The sequence below is a fragment of the Paroedura picta genome, chromosome 5 (genome assembly GCF_049243985.1).
Source record: "Paroedura picta isolate Pp20150507F chromosome 5, Ppicta_v3.0, whole genome shotgun sequence".
NCBI classification, from domain to species: domain Eukaryota; kingdom Metazoa; phylum Chordata; class Lepidosauria; order Squamata; family Gekkonidae; genus Paroedura; species Paroedura picta.
The window spans coordinates 77,061,456-77,085,673 of record NC_135373.1 but is presented as its reverse complement, the minus strand read 5'-3'; the positions used below and the strand labels follow the sequence as shown (position 1 = coordinate 77,085,673).

The 24,218-nt window shown below is 40.2% G+C and overlaps 1 protein-coding gene across 4 annotated transcripts in view; it reads left to right on the top strand.

The window, feature by feature from the left end:
- Positions 1 to 24,218, top strand: part of NELL2 (neural EGFL like 2) — a 158,695-nt gene that overhangs the window by 38,393 nt on the left and 96,084 nt on the right. For all 4 annotated transcript variants that reach the window (XM_077338628.1, XM_077338626.1, XM_077338629.1 and 1 more), the window contains exons 6-9: positions 5,002 to 5,074; positions 5,230 to 5,312; positions 8,752 to 8,880; positions 10,577 to 10,679. In XM_077338628.1, coding sequence (XP_077194743.1) covers positions 5,002 to 5,074; positions 5,230 to 5,312; positions 8,752 to 8,880; positions 10,577 to 10,679 — 388 coding nt within the window. The remainder of the gene's footprint in view (positions 1 to 5,001; positions 5,075 to 5,229; positions 5,313 to 8,751; positions 8,881 to 10,576; positions 10,680 to 24,218) is intronic.

Below are 24,218 nucleotides of genomic sequence, written 5' to 3'. Positions count from 1 at the left end.
CTTTATGCCATAGAATCCCAAATGAACTTTTTGCAAGCTTAAATTGTTCAATGCACTAGGATATGCATTAAGGAAATAGTACTACATTAATACTTCAGTAGTAATTCAGGGTCTGAAGGACACCTGACCAAAAACTACTTGTCAAAAATCTCCAGGAAAATTACATGTCTTACCTGACTCTATTGATGGAAATCCTGAGTATTTTAAGGATAATTTTTGATTGAAGTATCTCCTCAAAATTGCCAGAAAATCAGAAAGTTGATGGGTTTGGACAACATTTTTGGTATATATTTCCCCAAAGTTCGCATTTGCTTACCTAAGAAAGGTTTAGATAGCTAGGTTAGAATTATAGTTGTCTAAAATATAGTTTTAGAATATAGCTGTATACCAGTGGTCCCCAACCGGCGGTCCGTGGCCCGGTGCCGGGGCGCGAAGGCCTTGGCACCGGGCCGCGGATTCTTCCCTCCCCCACCCGAAGTGAGAAGCTTGCCAGGCCGCGAGCAAATTGGCTGCTTTGGTGGCCAATTTGCTGGCGGCCCAGAGGGGCTAGGAGGTGAAGCCGCGGCCGCCGGCATGGCAGCGGCACTAACGCGCATGCGCAGACTGCCGCGCACACGTGTTTGCGCCCCTGCCGGGCGCAAACACACATGCGTAGCAGTCCGCGCACACGCATTTGCGCTGGGGCTGCCGCGTGTGCATGGGCCCCTGGGCCGCCCTCTCCCTGCTCACCGGAGCAGCGGTCCGTGGCAGCCGAAAGGTTGCGGACCGCTGCTGTATACTGTTGCGTTGCCTATTTAACTTGTATGCGGAGCACATCATGAGAAAGGTGGGGTTAGAGGAGTCACAAATTGGGATCAAGATTGCTGGGAGAAATATCAACAACCTCAGATATGCAGATGATACCACTCTAATGGTAGAAAGTGAAGAGGAACTAAAAAGCCTGTTGATGCAGGTGAAGAAGGAGAGTGCAAAAGTTGGCTTGAAACTCAACATCAAGAAAACAAAGATCATGGCATCCGGCCCTCTCAATTCCTGGCAAATAGATGGGGAAGAAATGGAGATAGTGACAGATTTTATTTTCCTGGGCTCCAAGATCACTGTAGATGGGAACTGCAGCAAAGAAATTAAAAGACGCTTGCTCCTGGGAAGGAAAGCTATGGCAAATCTAGTCAGCATCCTAAAAAGCAGAGACATCACCCTGCCAACAAAAGTGCGTCTAGTCAAGGCTATGGTATTCCCAGTTGCAATGTATGGCTGTGAAAGTTGGACCATAAGGAAGGCCGGGCGTCAAAGAATTGAGGCTTTTGAACTCTGGTGCTGAAGAAGACTCTTGTGAGTCCCTTGGACTGCAAGGCGAACAAACCGGTCAGTCCTAGAGGAGATCAGCCCAGACTGCTCCTTAGAAGGCCAGATCCTGAAGATGAAACTCAAATACTTTGGCCATCTCATGAGAAGGAAGGACTCCCTGGAGAAGAGCCTAATGCTGGGAGCGATCGAGGGCAAAAGAAGAAGGGGATGACAGAGAATGAGGTGGCTGGCTGGAGTCACTGAAGCAGTCGGTGCGAACTTAAATGGACTCCGGGGAATGGTAGAGGACAGGAAGGCCTGGAGGATCATTGTCCATGGGGTCATGATGGGTTGGACATGACTTCGCATTAACAACAACAACAACAACAACCTGACTGGAATCTGTCAGTTATTCATGATATCTTAGTTTATTAAGGAAGAGCAGAACTCACCATCTCTGGATTCACCACTCTTGGAATACAGCACTACATCCAGCAAGTAATATGCATAGAAGCTGGTTTGTATAACCTTGTTGTACATTTTTTTTCAGTTCACTCTGACTTGTCATGTCAGTTAATACTTTATGCTGCTGTTTCATAGAACTGAATGCTTGGGTTTTATGTCTTATCTTAATAAAACAATGAATTGATACAAATACACAATGAATTTCCACCCATTTAAAATATTTGACCCTAGCATGTCATCATAAATCATGATATATTGGGGGGGGCCGGGGGGGCTTCAATTAGAGAGCCAGTTTGGTGTAGTGGTTAGGAGTGTGGAATTCTAATCTGGCATGCTAGGTTTATAGAATCATAGAGTTGGAAGGGGCCATACAGGCCATCTAGTCCAACCCCCTGCTCAACGCAGGATTAGCCCTAAGCATCCTAAAGCATCCAAGAAGAGTGTGTATCCAACCTTTGCTTGAAGACTGCCAGTGAGGGGGAGCTCATCACCTTCCACTGCTGAACTACTCTGACTGTGAAATTTTTTTTCCTGATATCTAGCCTATATCGTTGTACTTGAAGTTTAAACCCATTACTGCGTGTCCTCTCCTCTGCAGCCAACAGAAACAGCATGCTGCCCTCCTCCAAGTGACAACCTTTCAAATACTTAAAGAGGGCTATCATGTCGCCTCTCAATCTCCTTTTCTCCAGGCTGAACATTCCCAAGTCCCTCAACCTATCTTCATAGGGCTTGGTCCCTTGGCCCCAGATCATCCTCGTCGCTCTCCTCTGTACCCTTTCAATTTTATCTACGTCCTTCTTGAAGTGAGGCCTCCAGAACTGCACACAGTACTCCAAGTGTGGTCTGACCAGTGCCGTATACAATGGGACTATGACATCTTGTGGTTTTGATGTGATGCCTCTGTTGATACAGCCCAAAATGGCATTTGCCTTTTTTACCGCTGTATCACACTGCCTGCTCATGTTTAGTTTACAATCCACAAGTACCCCAAGGTCTCGTTCACACACAGTGTTACCTAGAAGCGTATCCCCCATCCAGTAGACATGCTTTTCATTTTTCTGACCCAGATGCAGAACTTTACACTTATCTTTATTAAATTGCATCTTGTTCTCATTTGCCCATTTTTCCATTGTGTTCAGATCTCGTTGAACTCTGTCTCTATCTTCCGGAGTATTTGCCAGTCCTCCCAATTTGGTGTCATCTGCAAACTTGATGAGTAGTCCCTCCACCCCCTCATCTAGATCATTAATAAATATGTTAAAAAGTACCAGGCCAAGCACCGAGCCCTGAGGTACCCCGCTACTCACCTCTCTCCAGTCTGATGAAACACCATTGACAACAACTCTTTGAGTGCGGTTCTCTAACCAATTCCCTATCCACCTGACTATCTGAAAATCCAGATTGCAGTCCTTCAATTTATCCATCAGAACATCATGGGGAACGTTGTCAAAAGCTTTACTAAAATCCAAGTAAATGTCATCAACCGAATTTCCCCGATCCAGCAAACCTGTTACTTGGTCAAAAAAGGAAACTAGGTTGGTCTGGCAGGACCTGTTGGAGACAAATCCATGCTGACTTCCTTGGATCACCAAATTGTCCTCCAGATGTTTGCAGATCGCTCCCTTTAATATCTGCTCCATTATCTTCCCCACAACAGAGGTCAGACTCACTGGTCTGTAGTTTCCCAGGTCATCCTTCCTCCCTTTTTTGAAGATCTGAATAACATTTGCTCTCTTCCAGTCCTCCGGGGCAGAGTAATAATTCTGTTTTCTAATCCCGTAATCTTTTCCTCCAAAAGTCTTACCAGCTTACACTTGGGGCAGCTGTAGTCCATCTTGTCTTCTGGGAGGAAGGCAATCATGTCACATTCACTGCAGATGATGGGATGAGTGTCCTGGAGGTCCATTGTAATGTCTAGGCAGTGCAAGTACTAGGTAAATATAATCTACTGATATAATCTACTGATTCTAATTGCTCGGCCAAGAACCCCAGGCCAAGAGCCACAGGCCAAGAGCCCTTTGTCTCTCGCCCTTCGGCTCGGGCCAAAGGCTCGTGCCTCTGGCCTTTTAAAGCCTTCCAACAATTACCCAGCAATCACCTCACCCAGGCAGCACAATAGCATCATCTGGTCAGCAGCAACTCTCCCCAGTAGCTCTCTCCACGTGCTCTCAGTTGTCTGAGCTCTCATTTGATTCTGCACTCCCCCACATGCAGCCAGCTGGGTGACCTTGGGCTCGCCACGGCACTGATAAAACTGTTCTGACCGGGCAGTGATATCAGGACTCTCTCAGCCTCACTCACCCCACTGGGTGTCTGTTGTGGGGAGGGGAATGGGAAGGTGACTGTAAGCTGCTTTGAGCCTCCTTCGGGTAGGGAAAAGTGGCATATAATTACCAACTCTTCTTCTTCTTCTTCTTCTTATGGTCATTCACTTTTGGAAAAATGAAATATTTTTATTTGTGCTTTTAAAATAGAAAAGTGGTATACATTATTTTACAATTTCAAATAGCCAGCTCTAACTTCTGTTAATAAAACTGAAAGCCAACAAGGTCCTAATAGATGAACATGAATGCTCACTTTTTTTTTTTTTTAAGAAAAGAGGCTTAAATGATGACATGCAAGAGGATAGTGAAAACGAATGGGATAATGAGACTCCTAACCAAACTAAATTCAATGAGTTTTAAGTTTTTATGAAAATACAAAAATGTAATATATCAATGGAGCAGGGATGCCATTTAAACTCTCTGTTTGTTGTATGGAGAGCTGCCATGCAGGTCCTACCCTAGTAGTACTGGCTCATGATAATCTGGTACTAAAGCAGTCATGAAAATATGCCACAAACCCCCACCACAATGAATAGAAGTTGTACATTAAATACATCTGTGGTTTCTGCATTGGTATTTTTATTTTAAATATGTGCCTCAGAATTCAATGAAACTGCAAATTATTTTAAATTGCTTGTAAAGGTCATTGGAAACTATTTTTTTTTATTTAGGCACCAAAGAAAAGTAACAGTGAATTTACTGAAAACTAGTCTCTTGCTGCTTAATTATGCCTTGACATTTAATCCTAAAGTCTCTTAAAAATGGTTGAATGCTTGTGTGTCAGTGTGTACATGTACAGCTATTTTCCTTCTGCTATTGCTATAGTGAATAAAAGGAAGCAATAATGATTTCACACTTGCTCTAAAATGTTATACCAATAGGCTAAAAATAATATAACCTTTCTTTCCCCACTTGTATACAGGGCATAATGCAAGATGTGCAATTACTTGTCATGCCTCAAGGATTTATTTCTCAGTGCCCAGATCTTAATCGCAGTAAGTTTGCTAGCTCTTACACAATAAAATATGTTGTGATGCTTCTTGTTTAATTCCCCCCCCCCAGCCAGCTTTCTCTTAAAGTATATTGATTATCAGCTAACACTGAGCCTCCATCCAGTACAGTCTGACAAATGCAGCATTTGTGATTTCAGCATGCCCAACCTGTAATGATTTCCATGGACTTGTGCAGAAAATAATGGAGCTGCAGGATATTTTAGCCAAAACCTCTGCCAAGGTAATGCCTTTCTGATAAGTTTTAGGAGTTGATTGTAGGACTTCACAAGCACTGATAAGCTGTATTTATGTGTAGTTTTCTGTATGTGAATTTATTCTTGTGGAACTCTTCCGTTGCCTTTTTTTCTCCTATTGGAAAATTTAATAAAAATCCTTGAGTAAGTAGTAGTTCATAAATATTCACAGTCTGCTCTTTCACAATCAAATTCATTTATATATTTAGGGACTCCAATTTGTTGGTTGAAGGCTTGCCCAAAGAGACAAGAAAAATGAAAAGCTACTCTGATAATCCACAAGTTTCTTGGGAAGGGTTGGTTCAGTGGTCTAGTGCCTGCATTGTCTGCCAAAATTCTCATATTCAGTTCTTGGCATCTCTGGTTGAAAGCCTCAGGTAGTATGTGGTATAAAGACAGGGACCCTGGAAAACCAATGCTGGTCAGAATTGTCAGTAGGTTTGAATAGCTTGATAGGTTTGAATAGCTTAAGGAAAGCTTCACATGTTATCTTCTGCTAAGGAAATGCATTGAATTCTACATGCCACTGGGCCATAACCTTTTTATCCCACTTCAGTGTATCGGCTGAATAGAAGGCAGCGTATTGCTTCTGTTTGATGCTACTAGTTAATAGGAAGAAGACTGGAATATGTTTCAGTATTGCAAGGAAGGAAAAAATACATCCATTTTTATTAATGAAACAAACATTTAAAATCTACTTTCAAGATTAAATGTTTTGAATATGGACTTTGCCTATAAATTTAATGAAATGATGAAATATGTTCTTGTATTATAACATGGAATGAATATTTGTATACATTTGTATACATTTGTATACATTTTTGCCATTCCTGAAACCTTTTATCTGATTGGTTTTTAGTGTAAGAACATTATTGAGTATATTTGTATTTATTTCAATGATTGAAAATAGGCATGCTGTGAATTTGACACAAACCTGGTTTGACTCTCTAGACATAAGGTGAGCTCCTGATCAGATTACCTAAGTGACTATTATCAAGGTCAATACTTCCAGTTTGATGTAGTGGTTAGGAGTGCAGACTTCTAATCTGGCATGCCGGGTTTGATTCTGCACTCCCCCACATGCAGCCAGCTGGGTAACCTTGGACTCGCCACGGCACTGATAAAACTGTTCTGACCGAGCAGGAATATCAGGGCTTCCTCAGCCTCACCCACCTCACAGGGTGTCTGTTGTGGGGAGAGGAAAGGGAAGGCGACTGTAAGCCACTTTGAGCCTCCTCAAAAAAAGTGGAAAAAAGTGGCATATAAGAACCAACTCTTCTTCTTCTTCTTCTTCTTCTTCTTCTTCTTCTTCTTCTTCTTCTTCTTCTTCTTCTTCTTCTTCTTCTTCTTCTTCTTCAATAATAAGGAGAATTGACCAAAAAACCCTGGCTAGGTCCAGCCCCTGGTTTCCCACAGTAACCTCCCACATGCTAGAGAAGGCATGTCTGATTGGGAGGGCTTCTTTCAGGTATCATGCCTCAAAGACAGTGATAGATCTAGCATCCATTAGTTTGTATAATCCCTCTTTTAAAGGTATCTAAGCTACCTGCCATTACCACTTCTTGTGGCAAGAAATTCAATGAACTGATTTTGTGATGTGTGGAGCACTACTGTCTTGGGTCTGCCAATCTGTTTTTAATGGATGGCCATGAGAGTATGTAGAATGAAAGGGAGAGAAAAACACATGATGGCTATGCTGCTCTTTCCTGTAAGACAGTAGAGTAACAGTTGAACAGAAACATTACCACTTTTAAGGTATTATACAATATTATGCCTACCTGCTTGCTGGCTAGCATTCGGGCTAAACAGTATATCAAATATCTGGGCAAATATTGGATACGTTTTCACAAAATAATGGGGTGGGGGAAATGGCATTGGATGTTGTACAAACCTAGTAAGAAGTGGAGTTATTGTGTCCATCCATGTCTCTTTCCTTTGGCCAGCTGAATTTTCCTTCCTTCCTGAAACGGATTCTGTTCAGTATCAGGTGTGTCTCAAATAAAATGATTATCATCTAGATCTAAGTCCTAGATGAAGGGTCTTGAATCACTGACCTGACAGGTGTCAGCTCCTGTGTTGGCCCATTCTGGGTTTTTTCGTTCTCTCAGTACAGGCAGTTGGTGTGGCTAAGATCCATAAAATTTCATATTACCATTACTGAATGTGTGTCAGTCATGTTGGGAGCCTCCCTTCTGTTCCTGGCTGAACTGAAGTTCCTGGCTGAAGATGGTGTTCTGAAGCTTTGTGTCAGAACCTTCCTCTCACCATAGTCCTGAAGCATCTCATTTTCAACAACCATGCTGAGGCTCCTGTCACATGTGGCTTAGAAATTCATGACCACTGTGACTGTGGGCATCTCCCTTTATGACTATAGCCTCAGAGCACACTTTTGTTAATATGAGGACTACAATGTTTTATTTCTGGTCTGTCTTACAAAGACCTGTGTGCTCTAATTATTGTTTTGGGAGATACCTGCTTTTATTTACTGCAGTTATATCCCTCCCTTTTATCCGTAATGAAGCTTAGCTGTTTTTTATTTTCAAATGGAAAATAGCTGTTTTTTCACTTTTGTCTCCCAGTATTGATGGATCTTGAAATTTGTACAGCAGCATGCCAATGCACATACTACTGCAGTCACCAGTTATTGTAGCACTGTCTCCTCTGGATCCTTTTGCTCCATCTTTGTCATCTTGAACATGAAAATATTGGTAGGCAGATCAAATTCTTCCAGCAATGACTTAGTCAACCCCCAGAAGCTAACATATTGAACAAATAATTCAAACTAGCTGTAAGTCTTCACCAGTATCACACAGTGCTTCAAAACTGGTTGTTTATGTGAATCTCTAGCTATCTTTTCAACAGTAGCATTTCTTATCAAATAGCTTCTGGAGGCAGATAAATGGAAAATCCAACATAATTCGACTTTTCTTGGAAGCAAGTTCCAGTTAATTTCAGAGGACCTTATTTCCAACATGGAAATGTGCATGGAACATACTTTAATTTTTTATTTAATTAAAAAGATAATGTTTAAAATAGAAGGCACATGCAGTCAGATCCAAAAATTTGTTATGCAGATACAGAAATTCTGATGTGCTTGTGGAGCTTCTATGAAAGAACTTCCTAATTCAGTCTGGAGAACAAAGCAGGATCTATATAATTATTCTCAGAGTACTGTTGAATAAATAGGGCAGCCTGTGAACATTAAAGTGATTACACACGGATAAAATCTTGAAAAGCTAGAAAACATAGTTGGGTTATCTTAAAACCTTGCATATTTCCTTCACAAGTACCTGAATATTTGATTCCATATTCATAATACTATTTTTCTTATTCAGTAGTATTTGATGATATCAAGGACCTTAACTTTTACTGTAGATTTAGGCCATCATTAATGCAACTAACGTACTTTGTGGAATATGTACTTAGCTGTCACGAGCCGAGCAGAGGATGAATAGATTGGATCAGTGCTATTGTGAAAGAACCTGCACTATGAAGGGCATAACCTACAGAGAATTTGAATCCTGGACAGATGGCTGTAAGAACTGCACTTGCATGGTATGGCTATACTTTTGAATAGAAATTAAGGAACCTGGTTGCATAATTTGATCTGAAATGCTTATATATATATTACTAAGGTAAACAATTGTTTCATAGGAAATAATTTACTCAACTTCATTAATCTTTGTGTTTTATGTTTTTAAAAAAAATCAGTTTGGATCCTTTTCTTATGTTATATCAAATGCTGAAAGGGAATGGGAAAAGTCTTGTAGGACAAGAGTGGCATGGTCAGACAGTCACCCTTCTCCTAATGCCCTATCTCTCATAGATGCTGCAATGTATAAATGGGCCCCCAAAGTCACAAATGGCTGGAATACAGCACAGAAGGGATTCTTTCTTCTTACTCTGCCCCAGGTATACACAAAGAGAAGGGAATTCCTTAGCATTGTTTAGAAGTAATATAATGTTGTATAAAAAGAAATGGGTTTGTTTCTAATCCATCCATTGTTAGAGAATACCCGGTGGATCTACAAATCAGCTGCAGAGTACATGCTACTTTACACTTTTCTGGAAAAGAATATTTGCTCTAATATTGAGAAATTTATAAGAAGCTAGAATACTTGGGGAAAAGAGATGCATTTAAGCTGCAGAAAAAATAACTGTCATGTTCTGTGGAAATTCTCCCAGCAAGGCAGAGTCCTGAATAGAAACCCTGTAGTTTATTGAGGAAATTGCAGTCAGTTACATTGGATGCTTTGTTTCTAAAGCTAAAGACATACAAAAGTTTGGAACAGATATAAAGCCAGGTGCCTCCCCCAACCCCTGTGCCAATTATTCTTACAGTCTGTGATCTTATTGGATGCACCCTCTTATCAACAAAGATAAGAATGATTTACAATCTGACACCGAGATGCAGGAAAGGATAGCCTCAACATTCTGAGCATGATAAGAATCCATATGGCTCCAGTGACTGAGAAACAGGGAGGGAGTCATTGTCAGGAGGGAACCTCTTAATGGCCCTGAGAAGATCTTGAGACTCTGGTCAAGACAGCCATGGCATGAGTTGGAGGCACGCATGACTATAGCCATGTAAACCTGGCTTTTTATGAAATATGAAGTATTTCAACCATAATCATGAACCTCCATACAAGCAAGGAATCCCTCCCTAGCTCTCCTTCAGAGAGGACCTCTCTGCTGGTGTAGCTCAAAGCAATTTGGCTGATTACTCTTCAGGGGTCAAGGCTTGCCAGGGAGGTTATTCTGCACTGGGCCTCTCAGGCTCCAGCAGTAAGTCCATGGGCAGGGGCCTTGACCCCAGGATAAAACAACTGTGCCTGCAAGTGCTACTGCCCTTGTGCTTTATAAAATCCCGGACATTATATTTTTGAAAAAGATTTTTGAAAAAGATGCTGGCTTTTTGGGGAAAATTTAGCAAATACTGATCTCCATTTTATGAAGTTTTATAATTCACAGTAATCTATCAATTCATACAACTGGCAGAATGTTTGAGTAGAAAATTATAACTATTTAAAGCAATGTTGTATTACTTTCAGAGTATAAAAATCAGTTAGGCAAATATCAGCAATCTATGCAGAATCATTTTCTTTTTGAGTATATATAATCTTCCTAACCAAGAGAAGAAAATTGATTTTTGAAATAAAATGTTATTAAAGAACCACATGATCTAAGCCAGATATTTCTCTGATCATATTATTTTTAAATACTTTCAAAATAACCTGTTTATTATTTCTAGAATGGTTCTATCCAGTGTGAAGCATTGATTTGCCCACTTACTGAATGCCCACCTAATTCTGCTCCTACATATGTGGGTGGCAAGTGTTGTAAGGAATGCCAAGGTAAGTGTTGCGTGGGTTTATTTTGGTAGCTATTTTCATTTTACAATATTTGTAGTCCCCATGGTATTGATGAATCAATACTTTGATGAATCAATACTTAGCCCAAGCTAACCATTTTAAAATTTGTTTGTTAGAGATAAAAGAATGAGCTTAATTCTCCTTTTGAAATTTAATGGGACTTAGATCTTGATCCAGTCTGAGAGACCCCATTTACAGAAAAGAAAAAAAAATCTAGAACTTGTTATCAAATTCTTGTTTTAAGACTGCCATTAGTGTGAATTTGGACACAGCATTGTTTCAGAATGAAGTTTGAGCTCTAGAAATCAGTTGTAACTTTCACTATTAAAAGAGAGTTTGTGACTGCTAGACAGTTAAGGAACTTTGTACTGGTGTATTGTTTTAAGTGATGGATTATCAAAGATATGTTGGGCTGTTTAATGGATCTACCTACACACAGATATCCACCCTGCTTCTTGTTTGCATGCATTCAAAATGATAAATGTGCTTGTATTATGTAGCATTTTCATTACATTTCTTCCTAAGGATGTTATATAGGAATGGATGCAGTAAATAGACAGTCATACATTCAAAAGTATTGGTTTAGCTAACATATGTGGGCCATTCTGCACAATGACCAATGTTTCTAAATGTTTGCAGTATGCAGAAACGCTATATTTAATAGTGGAATTTCGTTATTCCGCATACCTTCAATTCTAGTGGCATATTAAAGTCCCAGTAGCAGTCTATTAATTCCCCAGAGGTTTCCGGTCTTTCCGGAGGAGATATTTTTCCATGCTTCTTCCCACTCCTGGCCATCAATCAAACAGAACAGCCAATGAACTGTTGTGTTCATGCTCCCGGAAAGCCCCTTTCCCTTTAAAAACTGTTTTTTAAAAACCCAAAAACACCAGCAGCAATGAATATTTGTTCATCCATTGTCTCAGAAAGACCTTTTTCGTTGGCCTAGGAGCCGGTGCTTAATCGTTTACACGCTCTTCAAGTAAACCCCCCCCATGGGCGCGATTTGTGGCCGAAATTACGGGCAGTGTTGAACAAGGGGCTGTATTGTGCTCAGAAACTTTAAAGACAATTTCAGAAGGGAGCTTTGATTTACTGTTAAGCACTTCGGTTGAGGGACTTCGGCTGCAGAAGCCTTGCTTATTCGTTGCTTTCGCCGGTTTAAGGGGGGGAAAATGGCGATCGAGTCTCCGGAAGCTCGGGGGCGAGAGCTAGGGAGAGACATTCTTTCTACCACTATTTTGAGAATGCACATGTCTTTCGCTGATGTGTTATGGCTCTCAGAAGTGTAGTGGTTTTTTCAGGGGGAATCCATTTTTCTGGATTTCTCCCTAAGCGCTATAAAATTCCGATTGTTGTTGGAGTTTGGTGGGAGTTTTGCGGTTTGTTTGTGACGTCATGTGAACGTTAAATTAGTAGCGTTTACATAAGGTAAGACTTTGGCTACATTTAAGTTGTGTGGAATGGCCCATATATATTCTCTTTTTAAAAAGTTTCTATTATCCCTTCTATATTTAATTTAGTCTATAATGCCTATGCATGCAAGATCATGCACTATTAAAACAATACATAAGTATATACGCACTGTCAAATAACAACCAAGCAAGGAGCGTTCAGTCAAGTGAGAAGTACAGGTGATTTGCCATTGCCTTCCTTTGAAGAGTCTTCCGTGATCTCCATCCAAGAACTAACCCTGCTTAACTTCCAAGATCTGGTGAAACTGAGCTATACCATACCATTCTACAGACCTGTAAAGCAGCAGGAAGAACAAATATTAAAGTAAATAATGATGATTAGACATAAAAATGTTGCTGGTATTTCTAGTAGTTTCACAGAAGGTAAAAATACATACAAACTAGCTTTGAAATTATAAACTGATTCTGCTATGAATTCTGTTTTCTCTGTATGCATAGTTTTTAATAACTAAGTCCTTTAAATTTCAACCATATTTAGCAATGGAAGATTGTTTTTAGAGTATTTTCCACTGATGTGCTTCAACAGAGAAAGCTCAAATGGAGGTGTAATTACACGCTTGTAGCCAGGAATTTTATGGTGAAGAGGCATGAACACACTGAAGGGGAGGGGCAGGAGTTGCCAGGTCCTCATCTTCCTGAGATTTAATGAGCAGGTCCTCATAATTTCATGAGTGGGGTGGTGGTTCAGTGATGTCATGTGGTGGGACATGGCAATATTACACTGAATAGTTGTAGCAGTAATACTTCCACACAATGCTCAGCATCTGTGAATAGTCATTTGGCTTTAAAGGGAATACATTATTTACCAGTTTAAAATACTAGACTATAACATGGATATGAGTTTGTCAGGCTTGACTCTGATGAGTCCTTCTGCGAAAATGAGGATGCCATGGTGACTGACCCTACAGAGGTCAGAACCTTGGTAGATCCTAAGGTTCCCAGAGCCTTTGACAGCTACATCTGCTGAGCTAGAAGCCCAAGTGGCCCATGACCAGAAGCCAGAACCGGAGACTGGGACTACCGAGGAACCCACTGAGGAGATTTGTCTATTGCCAGGAACCCCCAGAAAATCAGGAGTACAGAAGCTGGAAAGCCTGGCTGGAAACTCAGCTTAGACAAGGTTGTGCATAGCTGCCCACCTGGGGACTTTCTGCATTAGAAGACCAAGATTCACCATCAAGCTTTGTAGGCCTGGAGCCTGTAAGCCACTGCTACAGTTGCAGGCATTAACTCCTATAAATAACCTCAGTTCTGCTCTGGATGTTGTGGGACCAGCAATTCTGATAATACTTGCTAGCCAGTACTGGCCCTGTGCACCTGCTTGACAGTTCAGGTGAAAATTTCTGCTTGCCCTTGGATACAAGCAGGACAGAGCTAAATGCAAAATGGCTTTTAATGTCAGATTACTGCCTCCCTTCTCCCTTATTTTTATTTATTTATGATTCAACTTGTATCCTGCCACTCCCACAAAATGGTTCATGACGGCTAACAATGTATAAACCCCACATTAAAACCCACCATAAAACCCCATTACATCTATATCATAGGCAATTTACATGTGTATTACTGCTCACAAGCAAACAAGAAAAGTTCAAAACAATGTGATCTACATATGTTTGTACTATAAATCCTTTGATTTAATTGGTGCTCCTGCCCTTTTCTCTCAATACCTTCCATGGTGCATGACTATGGGGTAGGATTCATAATTGTGCTGGGTAGGGGGTCAGTGGTGAGGGACACAGCAATTAATCAGTGCCTTAATAATAATAATAATATTAATAATAATTATAGGGAATTCCATTGTTACATCTTCGTGAAAATAATTACTCCAATCTAGCAAATAAAGAACCCAGTAAGAAAGTGCATAAGTCATGAAGGAGTTAACTGATTCACCTTCTTGCAACTTCCCTTTTTCCATTCCTTCTTTGGTAATCCAGACCACTACTACTGGCACAGTTTCCTTTATAACTCTTAAGAGACAGCTTAGAGTAGAGGCTAAGAATCCAATCTGGAGAACTGGATTTGATTCCCCACTCTTCCACAAGAAGCCTGCTGGATGATCTTGGGCCAATCATAGTTCTCTCAGAACTCTCATAGCCCCACCTGTCTTACAAGGTATCTGCTGTGTGGAGAGGAAGGGAAGGCGATTGTAAGTGGATTTGAGACCCCTTTGGATAGATAAAAGCAGGGTCTTCCTCTTCTGCAGTGATAAGTGATAAGTGTTGAAGACTAACTTTATAATTAAATCTGAGAATACAGAGGTAAACCATAGCATACTAATGGAAGGAATGTTCCCTGTGACGTCCATCCCACCCCACCCCACCCCGGTCCCATAACTTATTAAAAGGATGGGCAATATTAGCCAGGAATGTACCATGGCTGACAGTTTTCTCAGTCTCCATAGGTGCTGAAGAAGTAGGCTATATCATCATCTATTACAGTGATCAGTCCTAATATATATATGCTTTTTTATAAAGCTTTGTCACATACTAGGACTTTTGATTCTTCATTCAAATTTTTTAATCCTATATGTTTAAATCTTCCTTGAGAGAAGTCAGCTTATGTATCTTACTTAGTGGGCTTTAATATATGAAATCTTGTCATGCAATAAATCTGTTGACTTTAAAATACCACAAAATGTTTACAATAATATTAATGTTGCTTATACAACATTGCCAGGAGCACTTTTATGCATTAGGTTTGTCCTTAAGCCTTTGAATGCAATCAGTGTCCTGTGAATATCAACAGTAAAATCTGTATTGTTTTAAGTGGTCTTTAATATTACTGTAAAATTAAGTGAAAAACTGCTCGGTGAACAATTTTTTTGTTAAATTATGTAAGGATAGTTAAAATTAGTTGTGTTAATGCTACTAAAAGCAGAATTTTAAACTTTTAAATGATAGTCAGTAGCTACAGGAACTTTAATGATGCTACTCATTTAGCCTTAATCCTTAAGTCTTAAGCAATTGTTGTTGTTGTTATGTGCGAAGTCGTGTCCGACCCATCGCGACCCCATGGACAATGATCCTCCAGGCCTTCCTGTCCTCTACCATTCCCCGGAGTCCATTTAAGTTTGCACCTACTGCTTCAGTGACTCCATCCATCCACCTCATTCTCTGTCGTCCCCTTCTTCTTTTGCCCTCGATCTCTCCCAGCATTAGGCTCTTCTCCAGGGAGTCCTTCCTTCTCATGAGGTGGCCAAAATATTTGAGTTTCATCTTCAGGATCTGGCCTTCTAAAGAGCAGTCAGGGCTGATCTCCTCTAGGACTGACTGGTTTGTTCGCCTTGCAGTCCAAGGGACTCGCAAGAGTCTTCTCCAGCACCAGAGTTCAAAAGCCTCAATTCTTTGACGCTCGGCCTTCCTTATGGTCCAACTTTCGCAGCCATACATTGCAACTGGGAAGACCATAGCCTTGACTAAACGCACTTTTGTTGGCAGGGTGATGTCTCTGCTTTTTAGGATGCTGTCTAGATTTGCCATAGCTTTCCTCCCCAGGAGCAAGCGTCTTTTAATTTCTTTGCTGCAGTCCCCATCTGCAGTGATCTTGGAGCCCAGGAAAATAAAATCTGTCACTATCTCCATTTCTTCCCCTTCTATTTGCCAGGAATTGAGAGGGCCGGATGCCATGATCTTTGTTTTCTTGATGTTGAGTTTCAAGCCAACTTTGGCACTCTCCTCCTTCACCCGCATCAACAGGCTCTTTAGTTCCTCTTCACTTTCTGCCATTAGAGTGGTATCATCTGCATATCTGAGGTTGTTGATATTTCTCCCTGCAATCTTGATCCCAATTTGTGACTCCTCTAATCCCGCATTTCTCATGATGTGCTCTGCATACAAGTTAAATAGGCAAGGCGACAGTATACAGCCTTGCCGAACTCCTTTCTCAATTTTGAACCAGTCAGTGATTCCATGTTCAGTTCTCACTGTTGCTTCTTGACCTGCATATAAATTTCTCAAGAGACAAATAAGATGCTCTGGTATTCCCATCTCTTTAAGAACTTGCCACAATTTGTTGTGCTCCACACAATCAAAGGCTTTAGCATAGTCAATGAAGCAGAAGTAGACGTTCTTCTGGTACTCCCTAGCTTTCTCCATGATCCAGCGTATGTTGGCAATTTGATCTCTAGTTCCTCTGCCTCTTCGAAATCCTGCCTGTACTTCTGGAAGTTCTCGGTCCACATATTGCTGGAGCCTAGCTTGTAGGATTTTGAGCATAACTTTGCTAGCATGAGAAATTAGTGCGATGGTGCGGTAGTTTGAACATTCTTTGGCATTGCCCTTCTTTGGGATTGGAATGTAAACTGACCTTTTCCAGTCCTGTGGCCATTGTTGAGTTTTCCAAATTTGCTGGCATATTGAGTGTAGCACTTTTACTGCATCGTCCTTTAAGATTTTGAATAGTTCAACTGGAATGCTGTCACTACCACTAGCTTTATTGTTGCTCAGACTTCCTAAGGCCCATTTGACTTCACATTCCAGGATGTCTGGCTCCAGGTCAGTAACTACCCCATTGTGGTCATCAGGGATGTTAAGCTCGCTCTTGTATAGTTCTTCTGTATAATTTTGCCACCTTTGTTTGATCTCTTCTGCTTCTGTGAGGTCCCTACCATTTTGGTCCCTTATCATACCCATCTTTGCATGAAACGTTCTCTTCATATCTCCAATTTTCTTGAAAAGATCTCTGGTCCTCCCCATTCTATTGTTTTCTTCTATTTGTTTGCACTGTTCATTTAAGAAGGCATTCTTATCTCTTCTAGCTTTTCTCTGGAATTCTGCATTCAATTGGGTGTATCTTTCTCTTTCTCCCTTGCCTTTCACTTCCCTTCTCTCCTTAGCTATTTGTAAAGCTTCCTCAGACAGCCATTTTGATTTCTTGCATTTCTTTGATTTCTTGCATTTCTTAAGCAATATCACACTCAATAACAGCAAAAATAAATAATATAAATAAGCAATCAATTACTGCACTTAAGGTCCTTTGAATTTAATTGTGTGAGCAAAAAAATTGTCTACAGGTAATGTAACACCTAAATCCACGCCTGACAAGTAGCTACAAGTGGCTCTGAGATTTACTTTCCTGCATGTTGATAGAATTTACCTAACTCACCAGAATTCAATAACAATAACTAACAGAATTCAATAAATATGTTAAGAATTCATTGATTTAGAATTAATTTTTAATAAAATCAATGGTTCTGACCTCTTGACAGCGTGTTGAACTGTACAAATTGTACTTTCATTAGATGGGCATGAGTAATATGATATTTTATTACTATTATTCTGTATTTCAATGAATTTGGTTTCATTCCAGACTTTGAACATTCAGTTCAATCTAATATTGCATATAGTGCCTTAAACATTTCAGCATTTTTCTCCAAAGGTACACTTCTATACATGGGAGAGTCCTCTCTTAAAAGGAAGGGCACCTTTGAAGGCAATCCAAACTGTTTTACAACTATCTTTCATATCACATGATTGCAGGAGAAGAAGAGTTGATTTTTATACCCTGCTTTTCACTACCCAAAGGCATCTCAAAGTGACTTGCAATCACCTTCCCTTTCTCTCCCTCTAAAAGACTCCCTGTGAGGTAGGTGGGGCTGACAGAGCTTTGACAGGACTGCTCTGTGAGAACAGCTCTGTCAGGACTGTGACTAGCTCAAGGTCTCCCAGCTGTCTGCATGTGAAGGAATCACCAGATTAGAAGCCATCTCTCTTAACCACTACATCATCAGGCATTTGCCTGAGACCAACAACAGGTCCCCACTCAGACATTCTCTCCATGGCCTGAACTAGTCTGTCCTCTTTAAGGGCCTTAGCTAAGTTCCATTTCTATTATATTGTTTAAGATCACTTAAATTGTGTTATTTAGATTATTGTTGTTGTTCTATTTGTTTATGTTATATATTAATTCGTTCCATGTATCCCACATGTTGTATGTAAACCACCCTGAGCCATATGGAAGAGCGGTATAGAAATCAAATAAATAAATTAATATACAGTACAGCAGCTCATAGCCATAACCATGACATTCAAATAATGTATGAACTACCAACCTTAATTCTTTTATTTTTGGATCATTTTTATTCTTTGTGATAAATTAATATGTATCCCATAAAGTAGATATTAGCAACTGTTGTGTGTTAGCTACATCCCAGCAGTAGATTGGCACACACATGTGCAGAAATGCTGTCACATTGTCTGTAATATTTTAAAAATTTTAATAAACAACTGGAGAGGAAGGTGTTTGGGCACTGAGTGTAATCTTTGCTCATGAGCCAATGGAGGGACTTGACAACTCATTCTGGAAGGACTATGCAAAATGGAGGCAACTTCATAATTCAGCACATATCTTTGTGATCCAAAGAAAGAATTATGTAGTAAGATATGGACTTGAGCTCCAGAAATCCATTCCACTAAGTACAGCACTTTCCTCTGGCATAGAAAGTCTTCTGGTGATGCCAGAGGCTCTTCCACTGGTATAAGTATCTCCTGCATCATGAGAAAGCTCTTTGAGCAAAGGGGAATTGATGCCATGGGATCTAAGATTGTAAAATGGTAGGGTAATTTGAAAGGGTTGTGTCTCTGTGTGTGTGTGTGTGTGTGTGTGTGAGAGAGAAATGTTTTCAGTCCACCAGAGGAAACAAAACCTTCTACTTACCTGAAGGTTTCTTCTCTTTAAAGGGGTGAAGTCCTTCAAAATGGTTAGGTCACACCTCCACTCGCTCCAAGAAGGGCTATGCAAATTAGTATGTCTCTCCAGAATGAAAGTGGGCTTTCTCTTCCAGACATAGAATATCCATGCTCCCCGGTACAACCATGATGACTGTGACTTAAGTTGTGCACAAAATCTATACAGTCTCCTGAGATGCATCCTCAACAAATTAACAGGCTCTCTTTATTTTCAGATAGTATTTTTTAAAAAGAACCATGGGGTCAGGATCTTATAGCAGACAGCCCAAATAACTGCTACCCTGGCCGGATTAGATAGGGCCACCTCCACATCTGATAGGTGGCTTTATAAGCTGTCTTTCATGCAGATAGAAGGCATGTGAATGAGAAAACAGTCAGTTGCGAAGGGATGTTTATTATAAGACACATAAAGTGGACCTTGACATTTTATGCTTCAAACCCACAGGTTTAAAACACTTAGGTGTTCAAATGTATTGTTGCAAAAATTCACTATTTCATATACAAAGCCACTATTCAGACAGACTGGTGTTTATTTGTTGCAACCTCAAGCTTGATTTATTCTGAAGACCTCAATCTTTCTGTGACCTCCACTTGCCTATGACTGCGTCACTAAACAGTTTAGAAATCTTCAATCTAACCTTTATTGTGACATCCAAATTTAACAATGCAAAAAAAGGGGGTCAGATTTATTTCAGCATTCTAGTTTGTGGGCATGTTACAAACCCAAGAACCCAATCTCTCCTCCCCCCCACACACACGGACACGGACACGGAAACACACACACACAGAAATACACACAAACACAATGAGGCTGTAGGGAAGACTTCCTAATTGACGAAATCTATAGTCTTGACCCTGCGCACAAGTTAAGGGAGAGTGAAGGCACATTCAAGACTGAGAGTGATTCAAGTTTGAGCTCCTCTGAATACATCAAGAAGTTTGAAGCTCAGACTATAAAGCTCTGCATATTGTTTTGGACTTTTTTCTGTCTGGGTGGATTTCTGAGATGCTCAACATGGTCTCTGGAGCCAAAAGTCATTTTTAAATGGTTGACTTAAAAACATAGTGCTTAGATCAGGAGAAAATCGCTCTATCACCCCTGCTCTTTCCCGGCTCATTCCCCACCTCGAGAAAACAGAAAAGGGACTGTGTTTTGCCTGTCTGATCCCAAAATGTCTGTAGACACTTTAAAGAAGATTTTATTTTACCTTTAACAATGTAGGTTTGTGGTCATGCTGCAATGTGAAGCACACCATTAAAAAAAATACTTGGAGAAGGAAATGGAGAGGGGAGGGAGGGTGTGAGGGTAGGACAAGGCTACAGAAACTATCACGCCTTTCCTCTTCCATATGGGCTCGCCCCTGGTTGCTTACTGATTGTTCACCGATGGGACATGAAATTTAGGGTTGTGAATCTAGTTTTGGCGATTCCCTTAATTGTGATTTTAAAATGGACAAAACCCGACCCCTCCTTGACAGCCTCAGGATATAGGTGATGTCATGTGGAAGGGACTCTAAAAGCCACCAACATTTGAAGGCTGTCCCGGGGCAGATTCCTCATGTGGAAATGGTCAAGTTGTTCTGAAGTGAATATGGGAACAAAGTTCCAGGAACTGTTTAAATCTTTAACCTAAATGTCATTCCTATATGGACGCCATAAGGATTTCCTCAATAAATGAAAACATTGACCAACTTCTTTTATATTTCTTGTGAAAATTATTAAACATTCCTTGCTGTGTGGCCAAACCAGTGTGGTTCTTCTTTCAGAACTGGGCCAACCTTCCCTTGAGGCACAGGCTGTTCATCATGACACAGTTTAGCAGCAACGGCTACATGATGCTCCTATTAGTCTATGTGGTTTAAGACTGTCTTTGAAAAACTGTTGGCTCTTGATGTTAACATGGGAATCCCTGGTTTTTTATGCAGCATTTACTTTGGTGAGAAATTGTGTAAAAACAATCAATCAACAAAGCCCTGCCTTTAGATCATGCTGTTCATTCCAATGTTTTTCATCCCCAAAATCTCTTCCTTCCTGCATCTATCTGTTATCTTCTTAAAGCATGTTAAGGGTGTCATTTTGACATACTAAATGCTCACACCTTGGCAGTTATGAGGATAGGTTTATGCATTTACCTCATTCAGAATGAATCTGCTCCTGTCCCTCATCTAAGGGGATAGCACATATTCCTCTGGAATGTCCTTTGTACACTAATATCAGGAGGTATTATATTTTACCATGTTTGCTAGTTCATTTGTACATATATTCTTATATCTTAGTTACCTTTTTACTTTATGACAAGGGATCCAAAAAGAACTCTAAGAGTTGAATTTTTTTTACTCCTTTTGCCTATTGAGTGGTAAGTGATTAACATCATCTGTCCACCGCTCAAGACTGATGTATTATAAAGCTTTTATTGAATTTTTTTCAAAAGGGCCCTGACCATGGTTGATGTTAGTTTTGGGCCAGGTATCCTGAGCAAGTTCTGACTGCTGTATCTTAATGTTCTTTAGGCGTCATATTAGAAGAGATGGTCCCATAGATACAATGGTCCCAGACTGTTTAGGTCTTTAAACAGTCAGAACCAAAACCTTGAACCTGATCTAGTCTCCATTCTGGAGCTAGTACAGCTGGGAGAGCACAGAATGGATATGTGCTCTCTATTGGATCCCAGTAAGGACCCAGGCAGCTATATTGTGGACCAGTTGGAGTTTCTAGAGCAGCTTCAAGGGCAGCCCTGCATAGAGCAAGTTAAACAATCTAATCTGGAGGTGACCATTGCATAGGTCATGGTGGCTAGATCAGATGCCAAGAAGTAGGGTGCGTCATGCCTGGCACAGATGGTAGAATACCTGGCATGCAATCTGTGTAATATTTTTTATTAGGACCAACTCAATGACATATCAGAGTGTAAGCTTTCACCAGATCTCTTCATCAGGTCAGATGTGACAAAAAAAGGGAGGGGGGACCAAGGGGGAGAATAAAGGAAAGATTTTCAGATAATATTTTTAGGAATTGGTCATGCCATAACTTTGTGTAAACTCTATGCAGGGCTGCTGGTGTCAGGGTACTGCAGGAAGTTAAAAGACATTTGCAAAGGAGTAAAACAAAGCTTGAATCCAGTGGTACTTTTAAGACCAACAAAGTGTTATTCAAGATGTAAGCCGTCATGTACACACACTTCCTCAGAAATGGAAATTTACCAATTCACAAATATAGACAGAGAGTGAGCAATACATCAGTACACAGTATAATAAAGATGTTTAATAGATTCAAGGACCATACAGGAATAAAAAGCTAAGTTTATAAGATTATCATTTGTTTTGGTTCAACTCTGGGGGAAAACAGTGAAGGAAATAAATATGCCAAGACTGGAAACTACTGGGCAGAGATATCTCCAATTGTGGAATTCAGAGAGTAATTAACTGAAATCCTGTCACCATGCTGTATCTGTCTCCACACAAGCATGGTGGCATCTCTAAAGCATCCTCTTCCATGAAGTGGGGTGACAGACGGTGCAGAGATGTCCCCTGTCCTCAGACCAGAAAAATACATTCCAATCTCCCATTTCTAATTACATCATTATACTATTCATTATGTTATATTACAATCTTCTGTCCAATTCTATTATTCCAAATAAGAAATAAAATAAAATTAAGAGGATATATGGCCATTCTTGGGGATTGTTAGGAATGCAGATGTAAGGGCTGAATGAGGTTAGTATATGTAATGAGATAAGTAACCAATATTCCTGTTGAGCCCTTGGGATTCCATGTTTTGACTGTTGTAATAACTTGCAACTCAGCAATTTCCCTTTCCAGTCTTCCAGTCCCTTATAATAAAATAACTATTTTGAAGTCACATGTTGAATGTCCTAGAACAGGGGTAGTCAACCTGTGGTCCTCCAGATGTTCATGGACTACAATTCCCATGAGCCACTGCCAGCAAACGCTGACAGGGGCTCGTGGGAATTGCAGTCCATTGACATCTCGAGGACCACAGGTTGATTACCCCTGTCCTAGAAGTCTGAAGTATTCTACTGCAGGTTTCTCAGTCTTGTGATTGATGATGTCAGATTTGTGTCCATTTATCCTTTGATGGAAAGTGTGACCTGTTTGCCATATGTAGAGAATGGAAGGGGATTGTTGGTATTTAATGTTATATATAATGTCAGAAGATGAACATCTGAATAAGCCTGAGATGTTATAGTTGATGTTATTAGGTCTAGTGATTGTGTTGTCTGAGTGTTAGCATCTGGGTTTGTTGCAAGTTGTGGTTTGTTCAATGCAGATGTTGTACTATTGTGGATGAAGAGGGCTGTCTGTGTGCAAGAAAAGGCTTGACCCCCCAATACCTGTGAAAGAAAACTGTCATTATCTAGTAAAGCTTGTAAGTCGCCAATGATTGAATTGTGAGCTCTTTGTAATCACTAGTGGTTTTCTGTTATTGTCTCTTTTGGGCCTGTCTTCCAACAAGTTTTCTCTAGGTATCATTCCGGCTTTGTTAATCTGTTTCTTGACTTAATCAGGTGGGTATTTTAGTTTCAAAAAGGGTTGTTGTAGATCTTTCTGTAGGAATGGAGCCTGTAGTGTAGAGTCAGGCAGTATCTAATGGGTCATTGGGTATGTTTAGGATGGTAACTGGAGGCACGCAGATATGCTTGTTGGACAGTAGTTTCCAGTATAATATATGGTGTCTATGCATCCATTTTGTATTTTTACACATTTCGAGGAAATATGTGTGTACATGAAAGTTTACACCTTTAATAAAACTTAGTTGGTCTTAAAGATGCTACTGAACTCAAACTTTGTTCTGCTGCTTCAGTCCAACATGACTATCCACTTGAATCTATTTGCAAAGGACATAATTATGAAGAACAAAGGCAGAAAGAGAACAGTCCTTTAAGCACCCTGGCACGTATTACTGGTTGCATCTATAGGCAGTCTCAAAATTTAAACAAAAAAATGCATTTGTCTGGGTGGTGAATTCTGCACCCCGACTGAGGAGATTTGATACAGAAGATGATACTTTAAATTTATCAGATAATATTCAGCATCCTGAATTTTACTCAGATCTCAAAACACATGTGTAATATGCTTATATTAGTGCACCATTAAACAACTAGCTGCAATTTGAACTAGTTTCAAAAAGCTTTCTAAAACTTACTAAGATTATATAGCAATAACCTATTTCCAAGGTAGCAATGTTTTAGGATTGCTAAATTTAGACTAGGTAGGAGATATATGAAATTAGTAAAAAGCATTATTTACTCCTGTTGCTACTCCAAGATTCAGACATAGGAGAGGATCCTGGCTTTAACTGGTCAACCTTGGGAAGAATCCATTGACCTAGATTTCTAG